The 25,259-nt window shown below is 40.7% G+C and overlaps 2 protein-coding genes across 5 annotated transcripts in view; one reads left to right on the top strand and one right to left on the bottom strand.

The window, feature by feature from the left end:
• Positions 1–25,259, top strand: part of COX15 (cytochrome c oxidase assembly homolog COX15) — a 62,516-nt gene that overhangs the window by 22,463 nt on the left and 14,794 nt on the right. Inside the window, exon 9 of one of the 2 annotated variants that reach the window (XM_065521257.1) lies at positions 14,771–15,190. The exons of the other annotated variant lie outside the window; for it this stretch is intronic. Coding sequence (XP_065377329.1) covers positions 14,771–14,836 — 66 coding nt within the window. The 3' untranslated portion in view covers positions 14,837–15,190. Of the gene's footprint in view, positions 1–14,770; positions 15,191–25,259 lie in introns of those variants that run through there. 2 annotated transcript variants of the gene reach the window in all.
• Positions 184–25,259, bottom strand: part of ENTPD7 (ectonucleoside triphosphate diphosphohydrolase 7) — a 56,405-nt gene continuing 31,329 nt past the window's right edge. For 2 of the 3 annotated variants that reach the window (XM_005566171.4, XM_065521256.1), the window contains 5 exons: positions 15,184–15,350; positions 12,628–12,952; positions 10,386–10,471; positions 8,760–8,921; positions 184–6,988 (listed from right to left, as the gene is read on the bottom strand). In XM_005566171.4, the coding sequence (XP_005566228.1) occupies positions 6,757–6,988; positions 8,760–8,921; positions 10,386–10,471; positions 12,628–12,952; positions 15,184–15,350 (972 nt within the window). In that variant the 3' untranslated portion in view covers positions 184–6,756. The remainder of the gene's footprint in view (positions 6,989–8,759; positions 8,922–10,385; positions 10,472–12,627; positions 12,953–15,183; positions 15,351–25,259) is intronic. The other variant, XM_045361354.3, reaches the window with a different exon arrangement.

Below are 25,259 nucleotides of genomic sequence, written 5' to 3'. Positions count from 1 at the left end.
TAGAATCCTTCAAAGAAAGGGAACTGTATTTCTGAGGCAAGTTCCCATACTATCCTCTCCTGATCCTCAAACCCAGGTTCTCCTTAGTTAATAACTGAGTCAGCAGAGGGCAGTATGACCCAACCCAAAGAACCATATATTAATGCTTCTACAGTTCCCTCCAAGGAAGTAGCAACTCGTAAGTTAAGGTTTCAGATGTTTTACTTCATTTTTCTTTTATTACAGATGATGAATACATTTGGAAAAACAACTGGTTGCATTTAGCTATATACCTGTATTATGCCACCTATGAGCTTCCGGTGAATGATGATTATCTTAGTTATTTTTTGTGTTTATGTTATTCCCAGCACTCCCAGTCACATATCAAATATTGAATTAGTGAATGCATGAATGGAAAATTAACAATTACAGATTGATGTCCCAAATATCTTTTTCCAAAAAAACAGTCATCACGTACCTATAGGATTAACTAGATCTCCCTTAATATTTTCAAAGGTCTCTCTGCACTGATGTCCATTGTTTTTAAAACATAAAGGAAATTAAAACACATGGCTTTCTTAATCAATCAACCTAGAATTTTTTGTCTATAACTTAGACTGACAAATTCTATTGTAGTAAGGGTAATGATTAGCAACTCCATAAAGCAATGTTGGTTGCAGAGATCAACACTGATGATCATGATTTTAGGCTAACCAATTTATCTACAGCTACCCTTGTGGTCCTGGGATGAATGGTGGGTTATATATCAGCATATGTAACACATATACCCATGTCCCTGCATAAGGGAGAATGCATTACCTCTCTAACATGCATCACACATTTTCCTCAACACTGACTTAAAATGTTTGTCAGTGAGAATTTTAAGAATTCAAAATTCAACAAAATTATTGTTTAATGTGAAGCAGTAGAAAAACATAGAGTCTTAACAGCTCCCCAAAGCAATGTAATACAGGCAGCCTTTGGTTTTTTGAAGTGTGCAGTGTCTAGTTGTGGATCATAATAAAAAGATGTCTTTCACTACACTCCACAGAGGCCATTGATCAAGGTAGAAATAAAGGGGGAGACACGGCATGTACTTCAGGACTTCAACTAAAGGGGAACTGTGGAATGAGAATTTCAAATACAACATAGTAACTGAAATACTAGAAACCAAAGTGTGTGTCTGGGATCCCTTCTTGCAGAAGCTAGTAAGGGGCAGTCTTCACCGGCAGCAAGCGCTCTGTACGAGGGGCCGCTTAGGAAAGTACCAGGGCTGCCCTGGAGTGGAGAAGGAGTGGGCCACCAGAGGGTATACAGTGGCTGCCCTACTTTAAAAGAAGAGGCTCAGGAGCAGACATGTCTTTATGCTAGCCTGAAGTCATGCATATGTGGCTATACGTAGCCTGTGATTCAGAAAATTTTTCAACTTTGGTGTTCATAAAAATGGAAGCAATGATAGATTACATTTTAAAAGTGAAAGCCCTTGTAGTATGAGTAATGATTCAGTTTTATTAATAAAAGGATCTCCTTATTGCTCACATTTTCAGAGAAACAAAATGGTCAACTGGTGTGTTGTTCCTTCCCTGTCCCTCTCATAACAGTACCGACAAACTGGAAAATCATGAAATATTAGAGCAAAAGAGAAATGTGTACTAACACAAGAGAAGTCTGTTAGGATATAAGTAAGATTAAAGTAGACAGAGCAGGCTTAAAATGAAGTTTGAACAAGCCATCTGCAGAAATAGAAAACAGGGTAGATGGGACACCCAAACAGGGTGCCACAGCTTTCCAACTTAGATCCAGGGTTATAAGAGAGAGAGCCAAGAACACAACCTAAAAGTTTTCAATTTGAGGTATATTCACTCTTTGCTATTCTATAGTATTAATCAAAATATTATTGCTAATAATCCTGTTGTTATTAATCACAACTTTTGGTTTTGAGTCGTAGTTTTTAACAGCAATATTTTTTGTAACACCTGCAAAATTCTCACAAGTTTGACAGAGTCTATTGCCCCAGGGGCTGGACTCTGGCGCTAGTGTCCCTAAGAGACTAATATGGGAGAATTTGAAACATCTGCTATTTGTACCATAATTCTTATTCCCAATCAACATTACACCACATACCACAGCAAAAAGGACAATTAGATACTAGTTTTGAATTAATTTGAAAACTTCAAAGACAACAAAAAGAAACAGCCCTCTATTTCTGTAACAGGGTCTGGAAACTGCCCAAGAATTACAATGAAGTTCTTTAATGAGGCAGATGTAATAGGCATTTAACCTTCATCTGGGCTATAGTCATCTAATGAATTGCTTGGATGTTGTAGTAAAGGAAATTGTATAAAATTGTTATAAAAAGATGTATAAAATTTAAAAGTACAAAAAGAAATACAGAAACTAGAGTAGATGTAGTGAAAACTTGGCACTATTTCTAACAAAGTATTTTTTTCAAAGTTGATTCCTAAATGTGAGCAAAGCAGTCATAAATGAATGTCAGAAGCAGTCGTAAAGATTGGGCATGGTTAGTGGTGGCCAGCTGTTTTATAAAGAATAAATTGTGTTTATACTTGCAGAAAGATTCTGTTAATGAGCATTTCATTATAGCTGACAAAGTAGTTGGGGTGTCTGTGTTACACAGGAACCCGGGGCCTAGAAGGCCAGTCACTATGACTTTGCACATATTACAACTGCTCTAGGCCTCAGTTTCATCCCCCATATAAATCAAGGGGGTTGACCAGAAGACCTTTAAAATCCCAGCTTTAAAATTCTTCTGAAATTTATTGTGATTGCTATTAGAAACTCCGTTCCCACCAACCTTATCATCAGGGGTTATGGATAAAATAGGAGGCTTTTTTGGGCAGCCTGGTCTTCTAAACCAAAGGACAAAACGCTCTTCCCAAAATCATGATTTTTCTACCTTGTCTTCTGCCTTTAGTTTCTAATCTTGTCTGGCCACTTTGTTTGATAGATGAGAACCAAGCCAGAGATGGCAAGTGACTGGCCTGAGGTACCAGAGCTAGTAAATGACAAAGCCAGAACTAGAATCCAGGTCTGCTATTCGTTAAGCCCACTGGTCTTTCCCTTAAGTGATACCACTCACTTGTCTTTCATCCCTGAGAAAAAGCAGAACATAAAACTGTGAGAAGCATCTGTTTAGATGATACCAGTGAGAAGTATAAATTATTTCAAAAATTTAAATATGGATGTGATAATAAATGTTAATGTCGAAAAAGACTATTAGCAAGTGCATGGCAGACATTTTTCAGCAATCACCGGACATGATCTTGAAGTTAAAGGACTCTCTTAGGATGAGGAGGGGGTGGGGCAGGATACTTTGAAAGACATTTGGAGAATAAATAGAAGATTGGTGGAAAGTAATGAAAATTTCCCAGACCAGAATAGACACTGTGGACTAATAGAGCAGGGAGGGAGAGAGGAGGGCACGGGTTGAAGAACTCTCTGTTAGGTACTATACTCACCACCTGGTGATGGGATCTGTACCCCAAACCTCAGCATCACTCAACATACTCATATAACAAACCTGCACTTGTACCCCCTGAATTTGTTCCTTTGTGTGGGAACAAAAGTTTCCCAGATTAAGGAAATTCAAGGAGCTAAAGTACAGAGAGAAAAAATGGTATAATTTGGTTTAGAGTTAACTGCAACTTAAGTGAATAAAATGCCACATAAATGGGTATTTTACATATTTTCATTATGTTCTTGTGACAAGAATTTTGGGGAAAGTGATGGATTGTGCTATCACAAGACTAAAAAGCATCACTACAAGCCACTGACTCCTATTTTGATATTTGTGACCTGTCTCAGTAATAACAAGAATACTAAAACAGTTCAGGTTCATTGTCTCTGTTGAAACAAGAGTGGTTGGTAAGATTCAGAGGAACCAGTGGAATGTGAATTTTATGACACCATAATTATCTTCATGGAAGAACCACCAAAGTGCAGAAATGCAAATAGAAGAGAAATCTTTAAAAACCAAAGGGTATGGCAAGATAGATTTCTGCGCCTATAAGCAAATTATTTTATTATAAGGAAGCAATATATTTAAGTAATTGGCACTCAGCAAGGAATAAGTGGCTTTTGTTTCTAGCTAATGAGATTTCATTTAAAATCTATTAATTGGGAGAATAGAAGAAACAAAGGAGCCAATACCAACAGTAACTATTCAGTTCTCCTGAGGGATATGATAAAATTTTCCTTCAGTACTGTGGAACTCCTGGAAGCCTTGCTCATGGTAATAAAGATAAGCCTAGATCCTATAATATTAAAGTAATGAACAGGATATATAACACATTAAACACTCCAAGACAATAAGAAATACATATATATTGAAAAAGTGATAAATATAGGTATCCTGAGATTCTCAACTATAAAAAGAACAGAGTAATATCAGTTTGAATAATACACATAAAATCCTTAAGAGTGTCTGGTACATAACATAGGTTTAACAAATAATGGCTATTATTACAGCCAGGATGAAGAATACTAAGAGCTTTCAAATTGGACCAGTCACTACTTCCCTGTTTCAAGTTCATTTTTAGTACATGAGTATGATCATTGTTAGCCAGTTAAGTAGCTTCTGATTAGATCTCACAAGAAAGCCAAAGATAGTATATTGAAACCAAGATTAGGGCAAAAGAAAATGTTACCTGAGTAGGCAATGGCTAGCTAAAACATATTTTGACATTATTAAGCAGCGTTCATAAAGTTCATGGAGCACAGATAATAAAAGAAAATCAAATCAATGTAGAAATCTTAAAAACCAAAGGAAATTGCTATGAAAGAAGCCCTAATGAAAGGTAAGATATTTCCAAAGGAAACAGAGGCCAGGTGCAGGAGCTTATGCCTATAATCCCAGCACTCTGGGAGGCCGAGGCAGGAGGATTGCTTGAGCCCAAGAGTTTGAGACCAGCCTGGACAACACAGTGAGGCTCCATCTCTAAAAAATAAAAATAAAAAATTAGCTGAGTGTGGTGGTGCACACCTGTAGTCCCAGCTACTCAGGAGTCTGTGGTGGGAGGACTACTTGAGCCCAGGAGGTTGAGGCTGCAGCGAGCCATGATATTGCACCACTGCACTCCAGCCTGGGTGACAGCGTGAGGCCCTGTCTCCAAGGAAAAAAAAAGGAACAGAGTCTTTGCATGTTTAGTCCATGTTTATCTAATTTTAAAACTATGCAAGACTGGTTACCTTCTTATCCCAACCAAGGGTCAGTATACTTATTTTTATCTTAGTTAATTTCTAGGATGATCTTAATTTCTTTTTCCCTGTTTTATGGAGCATTTCATTCCTTTCTGTTCCCAGTATGAAATTTATTTTTGAAGAATTCTACTTTTTTTTCTTGGAAGCCAGGGACTTTTTCCCCTATTAATCTAATCCCAGAAATCAAAGGTGACAAAAAAGAAAATGCTTCCACCCCGGGAGCATATTTGTGGACAGGACATTCAAGGCTACATGTAGGAAAGGGTAAAACAAAGATTCCATATGGACCCTGATGAAGAGAAATCCTCATGCAATTTAATGGCTAAATGTGGAGGAGAAGCAAAACTCTGGAAGGGTAGTGGGTGAATGGCTTTTCCTCTTGCTTCATTAATGCAAGGGCTGTTTGTGACTGAGCAGTCTCTTAACAGAGGTTCTGAAAGTTGCCAGATGGCTTATTAACAGATGGTCTATTGCGAAGTTTAGAATTTGCTCCCTTTCAGACATTCCAAGAGTCAGAAATTGAGAAAACTTCTATTTCTCAGAAATAATTAATAAGAACTTTGATTTTATTGCCTTTGCCCACTCTCCTGATTCTTCCCCTTTTCTTTAAAAACAACTCAAATACATTCCCCAAACTACATACTGAGTTTAGCAGTGGAATAAAAGAACTCTCTTTGTATCTTCCTGTTTAAGGGCTCACAAAAACAGGCCTAGGGAACAGTGACCTAAAATCAGACAAATCCAGGTTCCCAGTCCCCATCAGTTTCTCCATCCTGCTAACACACTTAAGGCTCAAAAAGCAAAATTAATGCCCAAACAGCCTGTGAGGCACATAAAAATGGAAAAATTTTCTATCCTTGTCATACCAGACATCAGATAAGATACTAAAATCTTCCACAGACCATTCATTTAGAAGGGGTTCTAACCTTTAAAATCATGTAAAACATCAACAACACTATGACGGGGATCTTGGATCACACCCATGATGGCTTCTTTGTCAGGTAAGCAAGGAAGTTAATATCATTTTGGTGCCTGGAAATTCCTATGTGGTCCGTTGAACTGCAAAGATCTTGGATCCCTATTAAAGGCTGTGGATCTCCACATAAATGATATCTCTGTTACAGAGAAAGAAGGGGCTGCTGCACTTGCTAGAATGTCTCTGCCTTTGTATCAGATGCTACAAGTTTCATTTCAACCAGGCTTCCAGTGTGCCCAATGCCAAACTTCATGCTTTAGCAAGGGAAGAAAAGGTGAGATTTCAGGAACACACCAGACCTCTCAGAAGAAGGAATCGAAGCCTGCTTCACTTGGACAAAGCTTGGTCCCCCATATTAGCACCAATCTCCTGTCATTTAGTTCCTCACAGATTAAATTATAGCTTCTCTCAGAGAAGACCTGGGTACTGAGAAGGAATTATGGTAGAAAGTGAAGTAGAAATTCCAAGGGCAAATATCCACAAGGTCAGGCATCACAGCATCTGAGGCCATATAAGAAAGTGGAGGAATTCAATGAGCAGCAACTCGGGGGTGCTCAAGCTTCTCTAGTCCTGGTCCAGCTTCACGGCCCCACCTGTACTCCCATCATGGGCACCACCTCTTCAAGCCACAGCAAGTCCAATGGAGCTGAGGCTCGTGTTTGTCGGTGGTGAATTCGCCGTAGCCGCAGAAGGTATAGGACGATGGCCAGTAGCACCACCAGGATACAGGCAAAGAAGAGATAGTGGTTGTATACAAAGGAGAGACGGAACCAGCTACCATGGGCTTGTCGGACACCTTCCTGCCGAAGATCCCTAGGGAAGAATTAAGAATTTGTAAGTGGAAAAAAATTAAGTTTCAGAGGGAGACATTTACTCTGATTTGAAAGGCCCAGTAGTGTTATCACGTTTATTCCATCCACATAAACATTTTATGACACCAGGTCCACAGAGCAGGCAAAGCTGAAGAACATCCCCTGCCCCAGGAGCCCTTCTGTGTCTTTCTTCCCATGGCCTCCAGAAGGGACCTCCAGGCTTACACCCTCTAGAATCTAAGCCAAGATGGGAAGGCCTTTGAAACTGAAGCCCAAAAAATGAACAGAAAGGCTAGATTGGTCACCTGTAACATAAATCTTAAAATATGGTTATAAATACAGTACTAATGAGAATAGGGGATCCCCTGAATCCAATAAAGAAATCAGAGTGTGTCTAAATCCTTTTTTAAAAGTTGCTATGCAGCCAAGTGCAGTGGCACATGCCTATAGTCAAAGTACTTTGGGAGGGCAGGCCAGGAGAATTGCTTGAAGCCAGGAGTTCAAAACCAGCCTGGTCAACATAACAAGACCCCATCTCTGCAAAAGAAAAATTAAAAAATTAGCTGGGCATGGTGGCGAGCACCTGTACTCCCAGTTCCTCAGAAGGCTGAGGCGGGAGAATCACTTGAGCCCAGGAGTTCAAGGTTGCAATGAGCTATGAACACAGCACTGCCACCACACTCAGCCTGGGTGACAGAGCAAGACCCTGTCTCAAAAAAAAATAAAATAAAATAAAAATAAAGGGACTATGTTTTCCCTAGGATCTAGGATATATCTAGATAAAGCTGTTACCTGATCAACCGTATGACAAAAATAAGGCAATATGAAAACCAAGTGCAATGGTCTACCTCGCTAGAACAGAAGCCACTCTTCAGCGGTCCAGATCCCACATCTAGTTCTGTCTGGTTTGACCTGCAGTGTTCTCCTAGAATGTGAATCTCTAAACTGAAAGACTTCATAAAAAATATGGATTTCTGCCTTTTCTGGACAGATGAGAACTGGCAAATGCTGGGACGGTGCTTGTGCGTGACAGTAACCAGCCCGTTAACCGGGGTACATGCTCCAGTTGTGGGCAACCCCCACCTAGCCCATTTCCCTCACTTCTATCACCTGCCTGGCTTCTGAAGGTATTGAGTTTAGAGGAATAGACATCAAAGATACAAAATTCATCTGAGTTTCTCTGAAATAGTCCAGGGTACAGAGTACCTAAAAATTGTCCCAAATATCTTGCAGTACATAAAGGTAAGGCATCAGGCTACCAGAGTTTGATGAAAGTAGCCCCACTAAAAACATCTCACATCCTTTATTCTAATTCTGACCCATCAAAAAGCCTTCTAAGTCAATGACACAATGTCTGGAGTGCCTTCCTACGTTATGAAAGATTGCTCTAGACATCCCACCCCTGTTCTTTTGTCAGATGTGTTTTCCAGGGTAACCCAAGAATGACATTTTAGCTTGTCAGTATCTTGGAAGTGATTAGTAAGACTTCAGTCCTAAAGACTGATTTGTTGTGGGTAAACAAAGCTGGATTTCTGAAACAGCAAAGCTGAGTAACAGACTCCAGACCAGTAATGCTCAACCTTCTTTCTGTTCGAGCATGCCTGGTAGTAATAGTGGCTCACGTGGAAGTAAAGGAGTTTGTTTTTGTGAGGAGGTAGCGAGGAAGGCCATTTAAGGCCTATTCTAAGCTGGTTAAAATAAATAAACTGATTCTGAGGCATCAACTGATATCCTCTGAGTTCAAGATACCAGATTGGTGAGTCTTACTTTACCTGAGTGGTAAGAATCGTGTTTTATATAGAATGGCTCCCAGCGTCCACTGAACCTCTCGGTCATACACCAGCTGGGCTGTCCGCAGGTTTGGGTAGTCATAGGGAAAGTGGAATCCTTCATGTAAGACTTGGTACATCCAAGCTGATTTAAAACACTGATATCTGTGTGACAAAAATAATTAAATTTTAAAAAAAGAGAAAAGAATTCTAATACTTTCCTTTGCAATAAGCCACTGTGTATTCCCACCAGTTATTAAAAGACCTACCTCCTCCCGTTTCACCTTCCTCACCTCTAAGTGGGTTATTTCTAAGTCAGCCTGCTTATCTTGTGTTTACCTCAAAGGCAGTAATGATACTGTGGCTGTGTTCTTCTTTTTCTTTAAGAGTCCCTATCTTCAGAGAGCATATTGAAATATCTACAGATGTAATTATATGATGTTTGGGATTTGCTTCAAAACAACCCAGTTGTAGTAAGAGGGGGATTGTGGGTGGGAAAACAGATAAAAACAAAGAAGGGCCAAGAGCTGATAACTGTTAGTAGGAAAGCAGGGTGACAGGTTCACAGGAGTTGATTACACTCTTCTAGTTTTATTTATGTTAAACAATTTTTATTTTTTTATTCTATTTTTTTTTTTTTGAGACAGAGTCTCCCTCTGTCGCCCAGGCTGGAGTACAGTGGCATGATCTCGGCTCACTACAACCTCCACCTCCTGAGCTCAAGCAATTCTCCCTGCCTCAGCCTCCCAAGTAGCTGCGATTAGAGGCACCTGCCACCATGCCCAGCTAATTTTTGTATTTTTAGAGGAGATGGGGTTTTGCCATGTTGGCCAGGCTGGTCTTGAACTCCTGACCTCAGGTGATCCACCCGCCTCAGCCTCCCAAAGTGCTAGGATTACAGGCATGAACCATGCTCCGCAATGTTAAACAATTTTTAACTAAAATACTTAAAAATGAAAGGACCAATGAACCATACTGGCAAAATGTTATTTGCTGAAGCTCTGTGATAGTTACATGAGGGTTTATGTTGCTATTCTCTCTGCTGTTCTATATGTTTGATATTATCTATAATACAAAGTTTAAAAAAAATCATCACTTTTGGCCAGGCCCGGTGGCTCATGCCTGTAATTCTAGCACTCTGAGAGAGTGAGGCAGGCGGATCCCTTGAGCTCAGGAGTTCAAGACCAGCCTGGCAACACTGCGAAACCCCATCTCTACAAAAAATACAAAAATTGGCCAGGCATGGTGGCACGTGCCTATAGTCCCAGCTACTTGGGGGGCTGAGGCAGGAGAATCGCTGGAACCCAGGAGGTGGAGGTTGCAGTGAGCTAAGATTGTGCCACTGTACTCCAGCCTGGGTGACAAAGTGAGACCCTGTCTCAAAAAAAAAAAAATCACTTTTGATGTCAAATCACTTGATGAGAACTCTGTTTGGTGGGCACTGATTCCCTCAGGCTTTGCTATAATAGGCTCACTATTTTGGCCCCATCCCTTGGAAAATCAAATCTGGAATAATCAAATGCTCCCTCAACATGAAATCTAATCTGCATTATTGCTCACTCTCTCTCCATTACAATCTGCCATCTAGATTTTAAGGCCACATCTAAGGAGGAAAGGGAAGTGACTTACTTGAGTCGATGCTCATCTGCATGTGATGAAAAGAGGCCATTCTTGAATCTCTGAGTTAGTACTGACCAAGCCATGCCACAGTAATCCTGGATCAACCACAGAAATAGTTCAACATAAATCTGGAGGCAAACTCTCTACCTTCCCCACAGTCACAGCTATTCCATTTCTAAAGTTACTTGTGGGCTACTAGCTGACAAAGGAAAACAGAAACGGCATATTCACTCACTAAACACTGCACCATACCCCTGTTTATTCCCATCATCCCATGTCTAGCACCAAGCCAGCCTGATGTGGTTTCTGAGCCTCTTAGGCTTCAGAGGGGATGAGGTTAGGACTAACAAATAGCAACGTCAAAAGCCAAAGATAGTTTCATTCTACTCCACATAGGACTGACATGAGCAGGGAGAGCAGATGGAAGAGGATGGTTAGAAACCTGTCATTGGCCTCCCTCAGTGTTGTAATTCTCACCAAAAGAATCATTCCTTTTGGTTTGTTCAGTGAACTAACATTTACTAAATGTCTCCTATGTGCCAGGTGCTGTTCTAGATGTCAGGGAATCATGCAGTAAATAAAACAGACAAAAATTCCTGTCCTCAGGAAGCTTACATTCTAGTGGTAGGAGACAGACAATAAACACACACACGCACACACGCATGCACACACACACACACACACAGAGTACGCTGGATAACATAAATGCTCAGGGAAAAATAAAGCAGGAAAGGGCAACAGGTAATATGGGGAGCATTGTCATTTTGGATAGAGTAGTCCCAGAAGGTGGCTCTGGGAAGATAACGTTTGAGTCAAAGTTAAAAAGGTAAGGGAACAGAATCACTCTTTTACCTGGAAAAGATAACATATTAAGCCACTAGCAATGTTGGCAAGCAATAACTTGAGCCTTTTGGTGTGCAAGGGAATAGAAGTTGAAGAAGTTTTGAGATAAGAGAAAGAGTCAGGCCATGGATGGTTAGGGAGCTCTGGGCTCCAGAAAAAAAGGGAGCATGAAGGTCTTCCTGGAGGCTGGAGAGAAAGGAGCAAATACAAACCAGGTGTCCCACAATATTTCTTAAGGACTGTCTTTTGGGAACAGAATGGTACAGATACTGCAGATACTATTTTGCTGGAAGCCTTACACTAAGAGAACCCTAGAGAATTGTAAGAAAGAAAGAAAGGAGGCAGGGAAGAAGGAAGGGAGGGAGGGAGGGAGGGAAATATGAGGAGAGGCTGGGTGCGGTGACTCACGCCTGTAATTTCAGCACTTTGGGAGGCCGAGGTGGGCAGATCACCTGAGGCCAGGGCTTCGAGACCAGCCTGGCCAACATGGCAAAACCCCATCTCTATTAAAAATAAAAAAATTAGCCAGGTATGGTGGTGGGCATCTGTAATCCCAGCTATTCAGGAGGCTGAGGCAGGAGAATCACTTGAACCCAGAAGGCAGAGGTTGCAGTGAGCTGAGATCCTGCCACTGCACTCCAGCCTGGGCTACAGAGCAAGACTCCGTCTCAAAAAAAAAAAAAAAAAAAAAAATATGAGGACAGATTCTCCCATTAGTTTCTCTGATGAAAAACATACAGATACACAACAATTCAAAGAAATGGCCCTAAATTAAGCAGAAAATGATAGAAAGCTGGCTAAACTTTTATCTGTCCAGGTAACCAATGATTTAAGCTTATACGATGCTTAAGTCCTATATATGCTCAAAGCAAATTTTTACTCCTTCTCTATTTTAAATCTAAACAAACTTCCATCATCATTGCTTTTTACAACATCTAATATTCCCAGGGAACCCATACCACTCTAGCCTCTTAATACCTCAAACCAAAAGAAAGATAGACTTGCCTCTCTGGGTGATATCATCTCCAAAAGCACATTACAACAGAGAATAGCTAGCAAGGGAAAAAATACTGAAGGTGAATTTCTTGGGCATAAACATTAAACAAGATTATTGGAAAGCTGGAAGAAAAGCCATTAGCCAACAGAAAAATTTTACACCTGGGTAATAATTTGGGTGATATGACATCCATGGAAACTAAATTTAGTTAATTAGAAGGCAGTACAGCATAGCTAGATCCTTAAGTTCTCTGAGTCCACTTCCTCATCTGTAAAATGAGGGTCAAAGGGCTCCTGCAAAGAACAAGTGAGATTCTGTATGCAAAGCCCTTTGCACAGCACCTGGCACAGAGTGAGACATTCAATAAATGGCTGCTGCCAGCATAAGCCATGTTTATCATTAATAATTTACCTGAGCAGCCTTGGCAAATGTTGGCCCATGATAGCGGCCACCAATGCGCAACACATCCTCTGTACAGTAAAAAAACTCAGAGAAGCCGTAGAACTCGCTGTTGTTGAAGTCAATTGGCGATTGATAGATGCCATTGAGTGAGGCCTGGCTGGTGTTGGAGCGAGCCAGCAGGGGGCTCAGCATTGCCCCACAAGACACCCAGTCTCCTCTTCCTCGGACATGCAAGACTTGGCTGTTCCTCTCCACCACATCTGTGAGTCCCACCGGCAGGCAGGGATCCAGAAATGGATTGTCAGGACTCAGACCTGTCTTCTGACCCAGCAATCTGCCACAATGACAAAAACAAACAAACAAACAAAAAGTGAGAGGAATATGGTGATCAATTCTGTTCGACGTTTTAGTCAACATGTATTTCCTAGTGTGTAGTGAAACTGGAGACGTGAATCTGCTGTTCTCTATCTGGTCTTCATTCCCACACACCTCTTAAAAGTGCAAAGAACCTTATCATGCGGAGTGTGGTTCTAATGTTTAAAAATACAACTGGTAGGGGATGAGGTGGGAAGGGCTGTGGGGAGAGATTCCTAAAGAGCGGACCATGGCAGTGGTCCATCTACAATGGCTGGCAATGGTGATGGACCCAACACATGCCTCTGAATGAGCAGTGCTGGAACAGAACAGGCACAGTACCAGCTCCAGGAAGCCACCTGCAGAGCCTGGAGCCTCTGAGTGGGAAGAAGAGCGGAAAGCTTTGATTCCCACCATGGCTGTAACACAGTTCCAGTTATTTTGAGTTTATACTTGCCTAGCAACCATATTCTCATTCCTCAAAAAGATGTGTATGAAGATCTGTCCAAGGACAGAAATTAAGTTGGGGTCCAAATAACTTTGCCAATTGCAGTTAATTATTCATCAGTTCCTAAACAGACAGATGTTGAAGAGTAGACTTCTTAGAAAGAGAATGTACCCACAAGTGTAAAGACTGAGGGTAAGAATGGAATGAAGCAGTACAACAGAACACTTTACAACAACTGGAACTGACTCTTTTAAGGATGTGACACCAACTGTAAGGAAAACTCAGAAAATTGTTATTGAGAAGACAAAATGATCATTTTGCCATCTCAGGCAACAGGTTAGTAGACTGGCAGCTATGCAAGATATGCCTTTTACTCATCAATCACCTGAAGTAGGTGACTTAGCTACTTGGCAAGAAAATACCAATGCATGGGAAGAAGAAGATGCAGTCTGGCAAGAAGTAGTTTGGAGGCAGCAGAAAACAGCAGACAGAAAGAAAGCAGTAGAACAACAAAAGAAGAAAATAGAAAAGGAAGCACAGCAGCTAATGAAGAAGAAAAACCAAAACTGGTGTGACACTTTCACAACAAATGATCTTCAAACATCATAGTGCCAGCAGGAGACATCTGAGCACCTCAACCCAAGCAATGTTTGTATAGATTTAGGAGTACTTTCAGAACACAAACACACCACTTGATTTTAATGCATTTGTCAATCATCCAAGGCACCAGGATTCACCCAAGCACCTTGAACTCCTAGAGACTAAGACTTACAAAAACAAAAAAGCCTTATGGGACAATATTTTCTTCAACATGCTGCAAATATAAGATAATTGCTGTGGATAAATTATTACAAATGGGATATACCAGTACCTCTTCAAGCTAGTGTTTCTAGCTAAATGGTTAAGTATATATAGGTAAGTGTGTTGTTTGCTTAGTATCAGCCCTGCCCTTTCACCTGTGGTCCTTCTCTCAGTGATTGGGTTTCTCATCCTTCTGGTTACCTAGGCTAAACCCTCAGCACTGCTGACCATCCTCCCTGCCCTACCTATACCACCACAATCAATCACCCAGTTATACCGGTTTTCACTCCAAAATTTTGTGTAAATTTTATCATGGAAAAGAACTCTGCTTTCTCTTATGCTTTCCTTCAATGTGTATAATAATAAATAATTGTACATACTTAAAAAGAAACAAGAAATCCCACCACATTATGGTCTAACTACTTCATCTGGTACTCAAATGAAGAATCTGTGATCTGTTCAATGCTAAAGGAAAAACTGACTATTCTGAATTTGATGAGAGACCATTTTAAAAGTTAATTTTAACTACGCTTGCTTTTTATCTTTTAGACATACTACAGAACTGAACTCCCACTAAAGATGCAACTGCACTGTAATAAAACAAACATGTCTTAAACACTTCCCTGCAGAAGGAACTGCTGGCAGCTACACTATATATTGTACATAATTGGCAATTTAAGTCATCTCCCTTTTCCCCATGATGTCAGGGCTGAATATGGGAAACAGCAAGAGATCACAATAAGCTACTGTACTTTATTAGTCCTAATAACAAAGATCAGAACGTACCCTCACCCAGAGTGGGACTGCTAATAGAGGTCTTTAAGAGATGCTACCCCATTGGCAGGGGTAGTCAGAAAGGAGGAAGCAGGGACTTATCTACCTTAGGAGGATGTGAGTATTTCTCCCTAATATCTGCAGCCTGACATTATACTTCAGAAACTCAGATCCCATGTCAAATGTACCTGTTTTTGTTAAGAGTTTCATTCAGAACAAGGTCTTCGTAGCGCTGCCGGGCAAAGTTGCCTCCGAAACCCAGAAAAGTTGTGACGTAAACCCTGTACACGTGTTCAGTGTGTTGCACGTCACAGCCCAGGTTGAACTCAGCCAGCAGGATCTTCGCAGCTTCTTCCTGTAATACAATACCAAGAGAAAAAAGGGAATTTCAGTTTTGGTTGCCTTCTAGAAAGCCGTGACATTGCTAATACACCATTGCTATAACTACTCTTTAAAACATCTTAAGCATTCTTTCATCTGCAAAGCATTATTTTAAACAAAGACACAAAATGACAAGACTGCACCAAATGGTACAAATTAGACACTAAATTAAAAACTAAATAAGAAATTAGAAACCCAAAACACTATCTGTAGTTATATATGGGGTAGAATTACTACAGATATCATTTTCTCACATGTATTTTTCTGTATTTTCTAATTCCCCACAATGGGAATGTGTTTTTTTAATAATTAGGAAAAAATCCTTTAATAAAAATAAATTTAAGGAATTCTGTGGATCATCATAAGATCTATTCTGTGGACTTTTCTTTTTCTTTTCTTTTTTTCTTTTTTCTTTTTTTTTTTTAGACAGAGTCTTGCTGTGTTGCCAGGCTGGAGTGCAGTGCCTCAATCTCGACTCACTTCAACCTCTGCCTCCCAGGTTCAAGTAATTCTCCTGCCTCAGCCTCCTGACTAGCTGGGACTACAGGCACGTACTACCGTGCCCAGCTAATTTTTGTATTTTTAGTCGAGATGGGTTTCACCATGTTGGCCAGGATGGTCTTGATCTCTTGACCTCATGATCCGCCCTCCTCAGCTTCCCAAAGCGCTGGGATTACAGGTGTGAGCCACTGCGCCCGGTTCTGTGGCCTTTTCTAAAATTATCCAAGAAGCCCTAAGGTTCCTTGTGACAGGTTTGGGATTGGGAAAGTTCAATTTTATTGTACCTCCAGTGAAAAGGTCCTATATTTTTTTCTTGAACCTCAAGGGCAGAGGCTGAATTAATCATATTCCTCAGCTCATCCCACATTGTCATGGCAAAGCCTCTCTTTTGCTTTATTTATTTTTTCCCTTTTATCTTCATACTTACTCTCATTCCCACTCTTTGCCATGGGCAACCATTCTAATGTGTTATATATAATTTTTGTATATATGTATTGTTATAAAATGAGAATTCTTCCTGTTTTGAATGTATTTATTTTTAATTTGTGAAAATGCCATTGTGCCTGCAATTTTACTCCAAGGTATATACCAAGAGATCCAAAAACTGGAATGGGCGTGGTGGCTCACGCCTGTAATCCCAACATTTTGGGAGGCTGAGGAGGGTGGATCACTTGAGGTCAGGAGTTTGAGACCAGCCTGGCCAACATGGTGAAACCCCGTCTCTACTAAAAATACAAAAATTAGCCAGGCATGGTGGCAGGTGCCTGTAATCCCAGCTACTCAGGAGGCTGAGGCAGGAGAATCTCTTGAACCTGGGAGGCAGAGGTTGCAGTGAGCTGAGATCATGCCATGGCACTCCAGCCTGAGTGACAAGAGCGAAACCCCATCTCAAAAAACAAAAAACAACAACAACAACAAAACCTGTGTACATAGAAAAATGTGTACATGTTCACAGCAGCACTGTGCATAATAGCAAAAAAGGGAAAACCACTGAAATGTTCATCAGCTGATAAATGGATAAACAAAATACGGCATGGTTGGTCATACGATGGAATGTTATTCAGCCACAAAAAGGAATGAAACACTCATACCACGAGATGGATGAACCTTGAAAACATTTTGCTAAATAAAAGAAGCCAGACGTAAAACACCATATATTGTATGATTTCATTTATACAAAATGTCCGGAATAGGCAAATCCACTGGAGAGAGAGGGGATGAATAGTTGTCAGGGGTAGGGAGAGGAGAGAATGAGGAGTGACTGCTAATGGGAAATGAGTAGGGAGTGAATATAAGGTTTCTTTTTAGGGTGATGAAAATGTTCTGGAATTCAATAGTGGTGGCTACACAACCTTGTGAATGTATATAACTTTGTGAGTTGTACAAAAAAAGATATTAGGCATTCAGGATTATTTAAAAAGTTTTAAATGCTACCGCATTGTCTCATAGTTTCTTTCAGTTTTACCAAGTGCTAAGATTCATCTTGAAGAGCCATTATATTGCTATATGTAATTTTTTTTTTCTTTTTTTTTTTTTTGAGACAGGGTCTCACTCTGTCACCCAGGCTGGAGTGCAGTGGCATGATCTCGGCTCACTGCAACCTCTGCCTCCCAGGTTCAAGCGATTCTCCTGCCTCAGCCTCCTGAGTAGCTGGGATTACAGGTGCACACCACCATGCCCAGCTAATTTTTGTATTTTTAGTAGAGACAGGGTTTCACCATGTTGGCCAGGCTGGTCTTAAACTCCTGACCTTGGGTGATTCACCCGCCTCAGCTTCCCAAAGTGCTGGAATTACAGGCATGAGCCACCACGCCCACCTGCTATATGTAAATCTAATTTGTTGCTTACAAGTATGCATTCTGTACCAGTGTTGCTTTCCATAACAGTGTTGCTTTCTAAATCTGCACATACACAGAAGTCATTTAAGACTTGAAGCCCCAGTGCCACTTGTCACCTATTTCTTAGTATCAGAACCATGCCTTCGTTTTACCTGTTGAATACATACTGACAAATATAGACTAAAAAGTATCACAACCTAGTTAGTCCCCCACATTTCCAACCCCAGCATGAAATTCTCTGCTGACCGCTAAACTCACATTTCCAATAGTCCTGTGGATATTCTGACACATATGTTCCTTGGGTATCTTAAATTCAACATACCCAAAAATTGAAGTCATTAGTTTTACAACTTCTGAACTAGAAGACCAGATAGACGCTCTCATCCAAATCTCTCAGGACAATACTGTTTGCTTAATATCACCCCTGCCTTTACCCCTGTGGCTCTTCTCTCAGTGACTGGGTTCCTCAGTCTTCGGGTTATCTAGGATAGATCCTCAGCACTGCTGGCCATCCTCCCACCCTACTCACACTACCACAATCAATCGCTCAATTACATTGGTTTTTCACTCCAAACTATCCCCTGAAATCTGTTTCCTCCCTTTCGTTTCCACTTACTTTGTCTAACTCAGCCCTTTATTACTTCTCACTCAAGGTTCCGTGACCTATATTCTTTCTCCTACTGACACAAAAATTATTTCACTACAAAAAACAGATAAGATCACAGCCACACAATTAACATCATCACAAAATTCAGAGCTGGGAAGGACCCTCACGTTTAATTATTTTATAAATGATGAAACTGAGGCCCATGTGACTGCCTTACTCAAAAACTTTTGGTGGTTTTCCACTATCTATGGAAATAAAAGCCAGTCCCCCTATGGTAGCACTCAATACTGCTCATGAGTTAGCTCAATCTTATCTTCCCAGCCTTAACTACTAGCACACCTGAAAATCCTATACTGTAAAAGGCTATTCGTCATTCCCTGGACATTCTGGCCTCTCTGCTGCTTTTTCTGTGCCTTTGTACATAGTGTTCCCACTATGCAGGTGGCCTTCCCTCAGCCTCCACTATGCAAAAAAAAGAAAGCCTACTCTCCTCCAAGGCCCAGGTAAATACTTTACCTTCCATGAAGCCAGAATGGCTCCCATTCAACTTTACAAACCAAGTTGGCCCTGCCAGTCCCCACATTGCCACAGCACTCTGTTTAAACCAGATCATCTCAATGATGGGCAATTTCCACCCTGCCCCACACATCTGGCAATGTCTAATGTCTGGAGACACTTTTGATTGTCACAACTGGAAGAGGGAGGGTTGTTACTGACATCTGGTAGAGGCAAGAGATATCATATGATGCATGGGATAACCCCTGAAGACAAAGAATTATCTGACCCAAAATGTCAAGAGTGCCAAGGATGAGAAGCCCTGGTTTAGATCAAGTTAAGCACTGTTACAGTCTCCCAGATATCACAAGCTGTCTCCACTGACAGATTAAATTACAAGTTTTTAGGGACAGTGTAACTAACTTGTCTATTCCTTGTACATAATGTTGTCTATTCCTTGCACAAAATAGGTGCACATAACAGGTGTACATAATGGGTATACAAAAAGTGCCTGTGTAGGATGAAACTTCTCCCTCAAAATACGTTTTTAAAAAATTTTTTTATTATTATACTTTAAGTTCTAGGGTACATGTGCACAACATGCAGGTTTGTTACATATGTATACATGTGCCATGTTGGTGTGCTGCACCCATTAACTCATCATTTACATTAGGTATATCTCCTAATGCTATCCCTCCCCCATTCCCCCACCCCACGACAGACCCTAGTGTGTGACGTTCCCCATCCTAGTCCAAGTGTTCTCATTGTTCAGTTCCGACCTATGAGTGAGAACATGCGGTGTTTGGTTTTCTGTCCTTGTGATAGTTTGCTCAGAATGATGGTTTCCAGCTTCATCCATGTCACTACAAAGGACATGAACTCATCCTTTTTTATGGCTGCATAGTATTCCATGGTGTATATGAGCCACATTTTCTTTTTTTTTTTTTTGAGACGGAGTCTCACTCTGTAGCCCAGGCTGGAGTGCAGTGGCCAGATCTCAGCTCACTGCAAGCTCCGCCTCCCGGGTTCACGCCATTCTCCAGCCTCAGCCTCCCAAGTAGCTGGGACTACAGGCGCCTGCCACCTTGCCCGGCTAGTTTTTTGTATTTCTTAGTAGAGACGGGGTTTCACCGTGTTAGCCAGGATGGTCTTGATCTCCTGACCTCGTGATCTGCCCGTCTCGGCCTCCCAAAGTGCTGGGATTACAGGCTTGAGCCACTGCGCCCGGCCTGTGAGCCACATTTTCTTAATCCAGTCTATCATTGATAGACATTTGGGTTGGTTCCAAGTCTTTGCTATTGTGAATAGTGCCACAATAAACATACGTGTGCATGTGTCTTTATAGCAGCATGATTTATAATCCTTTGGGTATATACCCAGTAATAGGATGGCTGGGTCAAATGGTATTTCTAGTTCTAGATTCTTGAGGAATCGCCACACTGCCTTCCACAATGGTTGAACTAGTTTACAGTCCCACCAACAGTGTAAAAGTGTTCCTGTTTCTCCACATCCTCTCCAGCACCTGTTGTTTCCTGACTTTTTAATGATTGCCATTCTAACTGGTATGAGATGGTATCTCATTGTGGTTTTGATTTACATTTCTCTGTTGGCGAGTGATGATAAGCATTTTTTCATGTGTCTGTTGGCTGCATAAATGTCTTCTTTTGAGAAGTGTCTGTTCATATCCTTTGCCCACTTTTTGATGGGGTTGTTTGATTTTTTCTTGTAAATTTGTTTAAGTTCTTTGTAGATTCTGGATATTAGCCCTTTGTCAGATGGGTAGATTGCAAAAATTTTCTCCCATTCTGTAGGTTGCCTGCTCACTCTGATGATAGTTTCTTTTGCTGTGCAGAAGCTCTTTAGTTTAATTAGATCCTATTTGTCAATTTTGGCTTTTGTTGCCATTGCTTTTGGTGTTTTAGTCATAAAGTCCTTGCCCATGCCTATGCCCTGAATGCTATTGCCTAAGTTTTCTTCTAGGGTTTTTATGGTTTTAGGTCTAACATTTAAGTCTTTAATCCGTCTTGAATTAATTTTAGTACAAGGCATAAGGAGGGGATCCAGTTTCAGTTTTCTACATGTGGTTAGCCAGTTTTCCCAGCACCATTTATTAAATAATCCTTTCCCCATTTCTTGTTTTTGTCAGGTTTGTCAAAGATCAGATGGTTGTAGATGTGTGGTATTATTTCTGAGGGCTCTGTTCTGTTCCATTGGTCTATATCTCGGTTTTGGTACCAGTACCATGCTGTTTTGGTTACTGTAGCCTTGTAGTATAGTTTGAAGTCAGGTAGCATGATGCCTCCAGCTTTGTTCTTTTGGTTTAGGATTCTCTTGGCAATGCAGGCTCTTTTTTGGTTCCATATGAACTTTAAAGTTGTTTTTTCCAATTCTGTGAAGACAGTCATTGGTAGCTTGATGGGGATGGCATTGAATCTATAAATTACCTTGGGCAGTACGGCCATTTTCACGATATTGATTCTTCCTATCCATGAGCATGGAATGTTCTTCCATTTGTTTGTGTCCTCTTTTATTTCATTGAGCAGTGGTTTGTAGCTCTCCTTGAAGAGGTCCTTCACATCCCTTGTAAGTTGAATTCCAAGGTATTTTATTCTCTTTGAAGCAATTGTGAATGGGAGTTCACTCATGATTTGGCTCTCTGTTTGTCTGTTATTGGTGTATAGGAATGCTTATGATTTTTGCACATTGATTTTGTATCCTCAGACTTTGCTGAAGTTGCTTATCAGCTTAAGGAGGTTTTGGGCTGAGACAATGGGGTTTTCTAAATATACAATCATGTCATCTGCAAACAGGGACAATTTGACTTCCTCTTTTCCTAATCGAATACCCTTTATTTCTTTCTCCTGCCTGATTGCCCTGGCCAGAACTTCCAACACTGTTGAATAGGAGTGGTGAGAGAGGGCATCCCTGTCTTGTGCCAGTTTTCAAAAGGAATGCTTCCGGTTTTTGCCCATTCAGTATAATATTGGCTGTGGGTTTGTCATAAATAGCTCTTGTTATTTTGAGATACGTCCCATCAATATCTAGTTTACTGAGAGTTTTTAAGATGAAGGGCTGTTGAATTTTGTCGAAGGCCTTTTCTGCATCTATTGAGATAATCATGTGGTTTTTGTCTTTGTTTCTGTTTATACGATGGATTATGTTTATTGATTTGCGTATGTTGAACCAGCCTTGCATCCCAGGGATGAAGCCCACTTGATCTTGGTGGATAAGCTTTTTGATATGCTGCTGGATTCAGTTTGCCAGTATTTTATCAAGGATTTTTGCATCGATGTTCATCAGGGATATTGGTCTAAAACTCTCTTTTTTTGTTCCTGCCAGGCTTTGGTATCAGGATGATGCTGGCCTCATAAAATGAGTTAGGGAGGATTCCCCCCTTTTCTATTGATTTGAATAGATTCAGAAAGAATGGTACCAGCTCCTCCTTGTGCCCTTGGTAGAATTCGGTTGTGAATCTGTGTGGTCCTGGACTCTTTTTGGTTGGTAGGCTCTTAATTATTGCCTCAATTTCCGAGCTTGTTATTGGTCTATTCAGGGATTCAACTTCTTCCTGGTTTAGTCTTGGCAGGGTGTATGTATCCAGGAATTTAGATTTTCTAGAAGAAATGGATATGCATAGAGGTGTTTATAGTATTCTCTGATGGTAGTTTGTATTTCTGTGCGATCAGTGGTGATATCCCCTTTATGTTTTTTTATTACGTCTACTTGATTCTTCTATCTTTTCTTCTTTATTAGTCTTGCTAGCGGTCTATCAATTTTGTTGATCTTTTCAAAAAATCAGCTCCTGGATTCATTGATTTTTTGAAGGTTTTTTTTGTGTCTGTATCTCCTTCAGTTCTGCTCTGATCTTAGTTATTTCTCGCCTTCTGCTAGCTTTTGAATGTGTTTGCTCTTGCTTCTCTAGTTCTTTTAATTGTGATGTTAGGGTGTCAATTTTAGATCTCTCCTGCTTTCTCTTGTGGGCATTTAGTGCTATAAATTTCCCTCTACACACTGCTTTAAATGTGTTCCAGAGATCCTGGTATGTTTTGTCTTTGTTCTCATTGGTTTCAAAGAACATCTTTATTTCTGCCTTCATTTCGTTATGTACCCAGTAGTCATTCAGGAGCAGGTTGTTCAGTTTCCATGTAGTTGAGTGGTTTTGAGTGAGTTTTTTATTCCTGAGTTCTAGTTTGATTGCACTATGGTCTGAGAGACCGTTTTTTATAATTTCTGTTCTTTTACATTTGCTAAGAAGTGCTTTACTTCCAACTATGTGGTCAATTTTTGAATAAGTGCCATGTGGTGCTGAGAAGAATGTATATTCTGTTGATTTGGGGTGGACAGTTCTGTAGATATCTATTAGGTCTGCTTGGTGCAGAGCTGAGTTCAATTCCTGGATATCCTTGTTAATTTTCTGACTCGTTGATCTGTCTAATGTTGACAGTGAGGTGTTAAAGTCTTCCATTATTATTGTGTGGGAGTCTAAGTCTCTTTGTAGGTCTCTAAGGACTTGCTTTATGAATCTGGGTGCTCCTGTATTGAGTGCATATATATTTAGGATAGTTAGCTCTGCTTGTTGAATTGATCCCTTTACCATTGTGTTATGGGCTTCTTTGTCTCTTTTGATCTTTGTTGCTTTAAAGCCTGTTTTATCAGAGACTAGGACTGCAAGCCTTGCTTTTTTTTGTTTTCCATTAGCTTGGTAGATCTTCCTCCATCCTTTTATTTTGAGCCTATGTGTGTCTCTGCCTGTTGGATGGGTCTCCTGAATACAGCACACTGATGGGTGTTGACTCTTTATCCAATTTGCCAGTCTGTGTCTTTTAACTGGAGCATTTAGCCCATTTACATTTAAGGTTAATATTGTTATGTGTGAATTTGAACCTGTCATTATGATGTTACCTGGTTATTTTGCTCGTTAGTTGATGCAGTTTCTTCCTAGCATCGATGGTCTTTACAATTTAGCATGTTTTTGCAGTGACTGGTACTGGTTTTTCCTTTCCATGTTTAGTGCTTCCTTCAGGAGCTCTTGTAAGGCAGGCCTGGTGGTGACAAAATCTCTCAGCATTTGCTTGTCTGTAAAGGATTTTATTTCTCCTTCACTTAGGAAGCTTAGTTTGGCTGGATATGAAATTCTGGGTTGAAAATTCTTTTCTTTAAGAATGTTGAATATTGGCCCCTACTCTTCTGGCTTGTAGATTCTGCCGAGAGATCTGCTGTTAGTCTGATGGGCTTCCCTTTGTGAGTAACCCGACCTCTCTCTCTGGCTGCCCTTAACATTTTTTCCTTAATTTCAACTTCGGTGAATCTGACAATTATGTGTCTTAGAGTTGCTCTTCTTGAGGAGTATCTTTGTGGTGTTCTCTGTATTTCCTGGATTTGAATGTTGGCCTGCCTTTCTAGGTTGAAGAAGTTCTCCTGGATAATATCCTGAAGAGTGTTTTCCAACTTGGTTCCATTCTCCCCATCACTTTCAGGTACACCAATCCGATGTAGATTTGGTCTTTTCATATAGTCCCATATTTCTTGTAGGCTTTGTTCATTTCTTTTTACTTTTTTTTTTTTTTTTTTTTTTTTGAGACAGAGTCTCGCTCTGTTGCCCAGGTTGGAGTGCAGTGGCCGGATCTCAGCTCACTGCAAGCTCCGCCTCCCGGGTTTACGCCATTCTCCTGCCTCAGCCTCTGGGTAACTGGGACTACAGGCATCCGCCACCGCGCCCGGCTAATTTTTTGTATTTTTTTAGTAGAGACGGGGTTTCACTGTGTTAGCCAGGATGGTCTCGATCTCCTGACCTCGTGATCCGCCCGTCTCGGCCTCCCAAAGTGCTGGGATTACAGGCTTGAGCCACCGCACCCGGCTCTTTTTACTCTTTTTTCTCCAAACTTCTCTTCTCACTTCATTTCATTCATTTGATCTTCAATCACTGATACCCTTTTTTCCAGTTGATCGAATTGGCTACTGAAGCTTGTGCATGCATCACGTAGTTCTCATGCCATGTTTTTCAGCTCTATCAGGTCATTTAAGGTCTTCTCTACACTGGCTATTCTAGTTAGCCATTCATCTAATCTTTTTTCAAGGTTCTTAGCTTCTTTGCAATGGGTTTGAACATCCTCCTTTAGCTCGGAGAAGTTTGATCGTTTGAAGCCTTCTTCTCTGAACTCGTCAAAGTCATTCTCCGTCCAGCTTTGTTCCATTGCTGGCGAGGAGCTGCGTTCCTTTGGAGGAGAAGAGGTGCTCTGATTTTTAGAATTTTCAGGTTTTCTGCTCTGGTTTTTGTGGTTTTATTAACCTTTGGTCTTTGATGATGGTGACATACAGATGGGGTTTTGGTGTGGATGTCCTTTCTGTTTGTTAGTTTTCCCTCTAACAGTCAGGACCCTCAGCTGCAGGTCTGTTGGAGTTTGCTGGAGGTTCACTCCAGACCCTTTTTTCCTGGGTATCA

This window comes from Macaca fascicularis, chromosome 9 (genome assembly GCF_037993035.2).
Source record: "Macaca fascicularis isolate 582-1 chromosome 9, T2T-MFA8v1.1".
NCBI lineage: Eukaryota > Metazoa > Chordata > Mammalia > Primates > Cercopithecidae > Macaca > Macaca fascicularis.
This window is presented reverse-complemented; position numbering and strand designations above follow the sequence as displayed.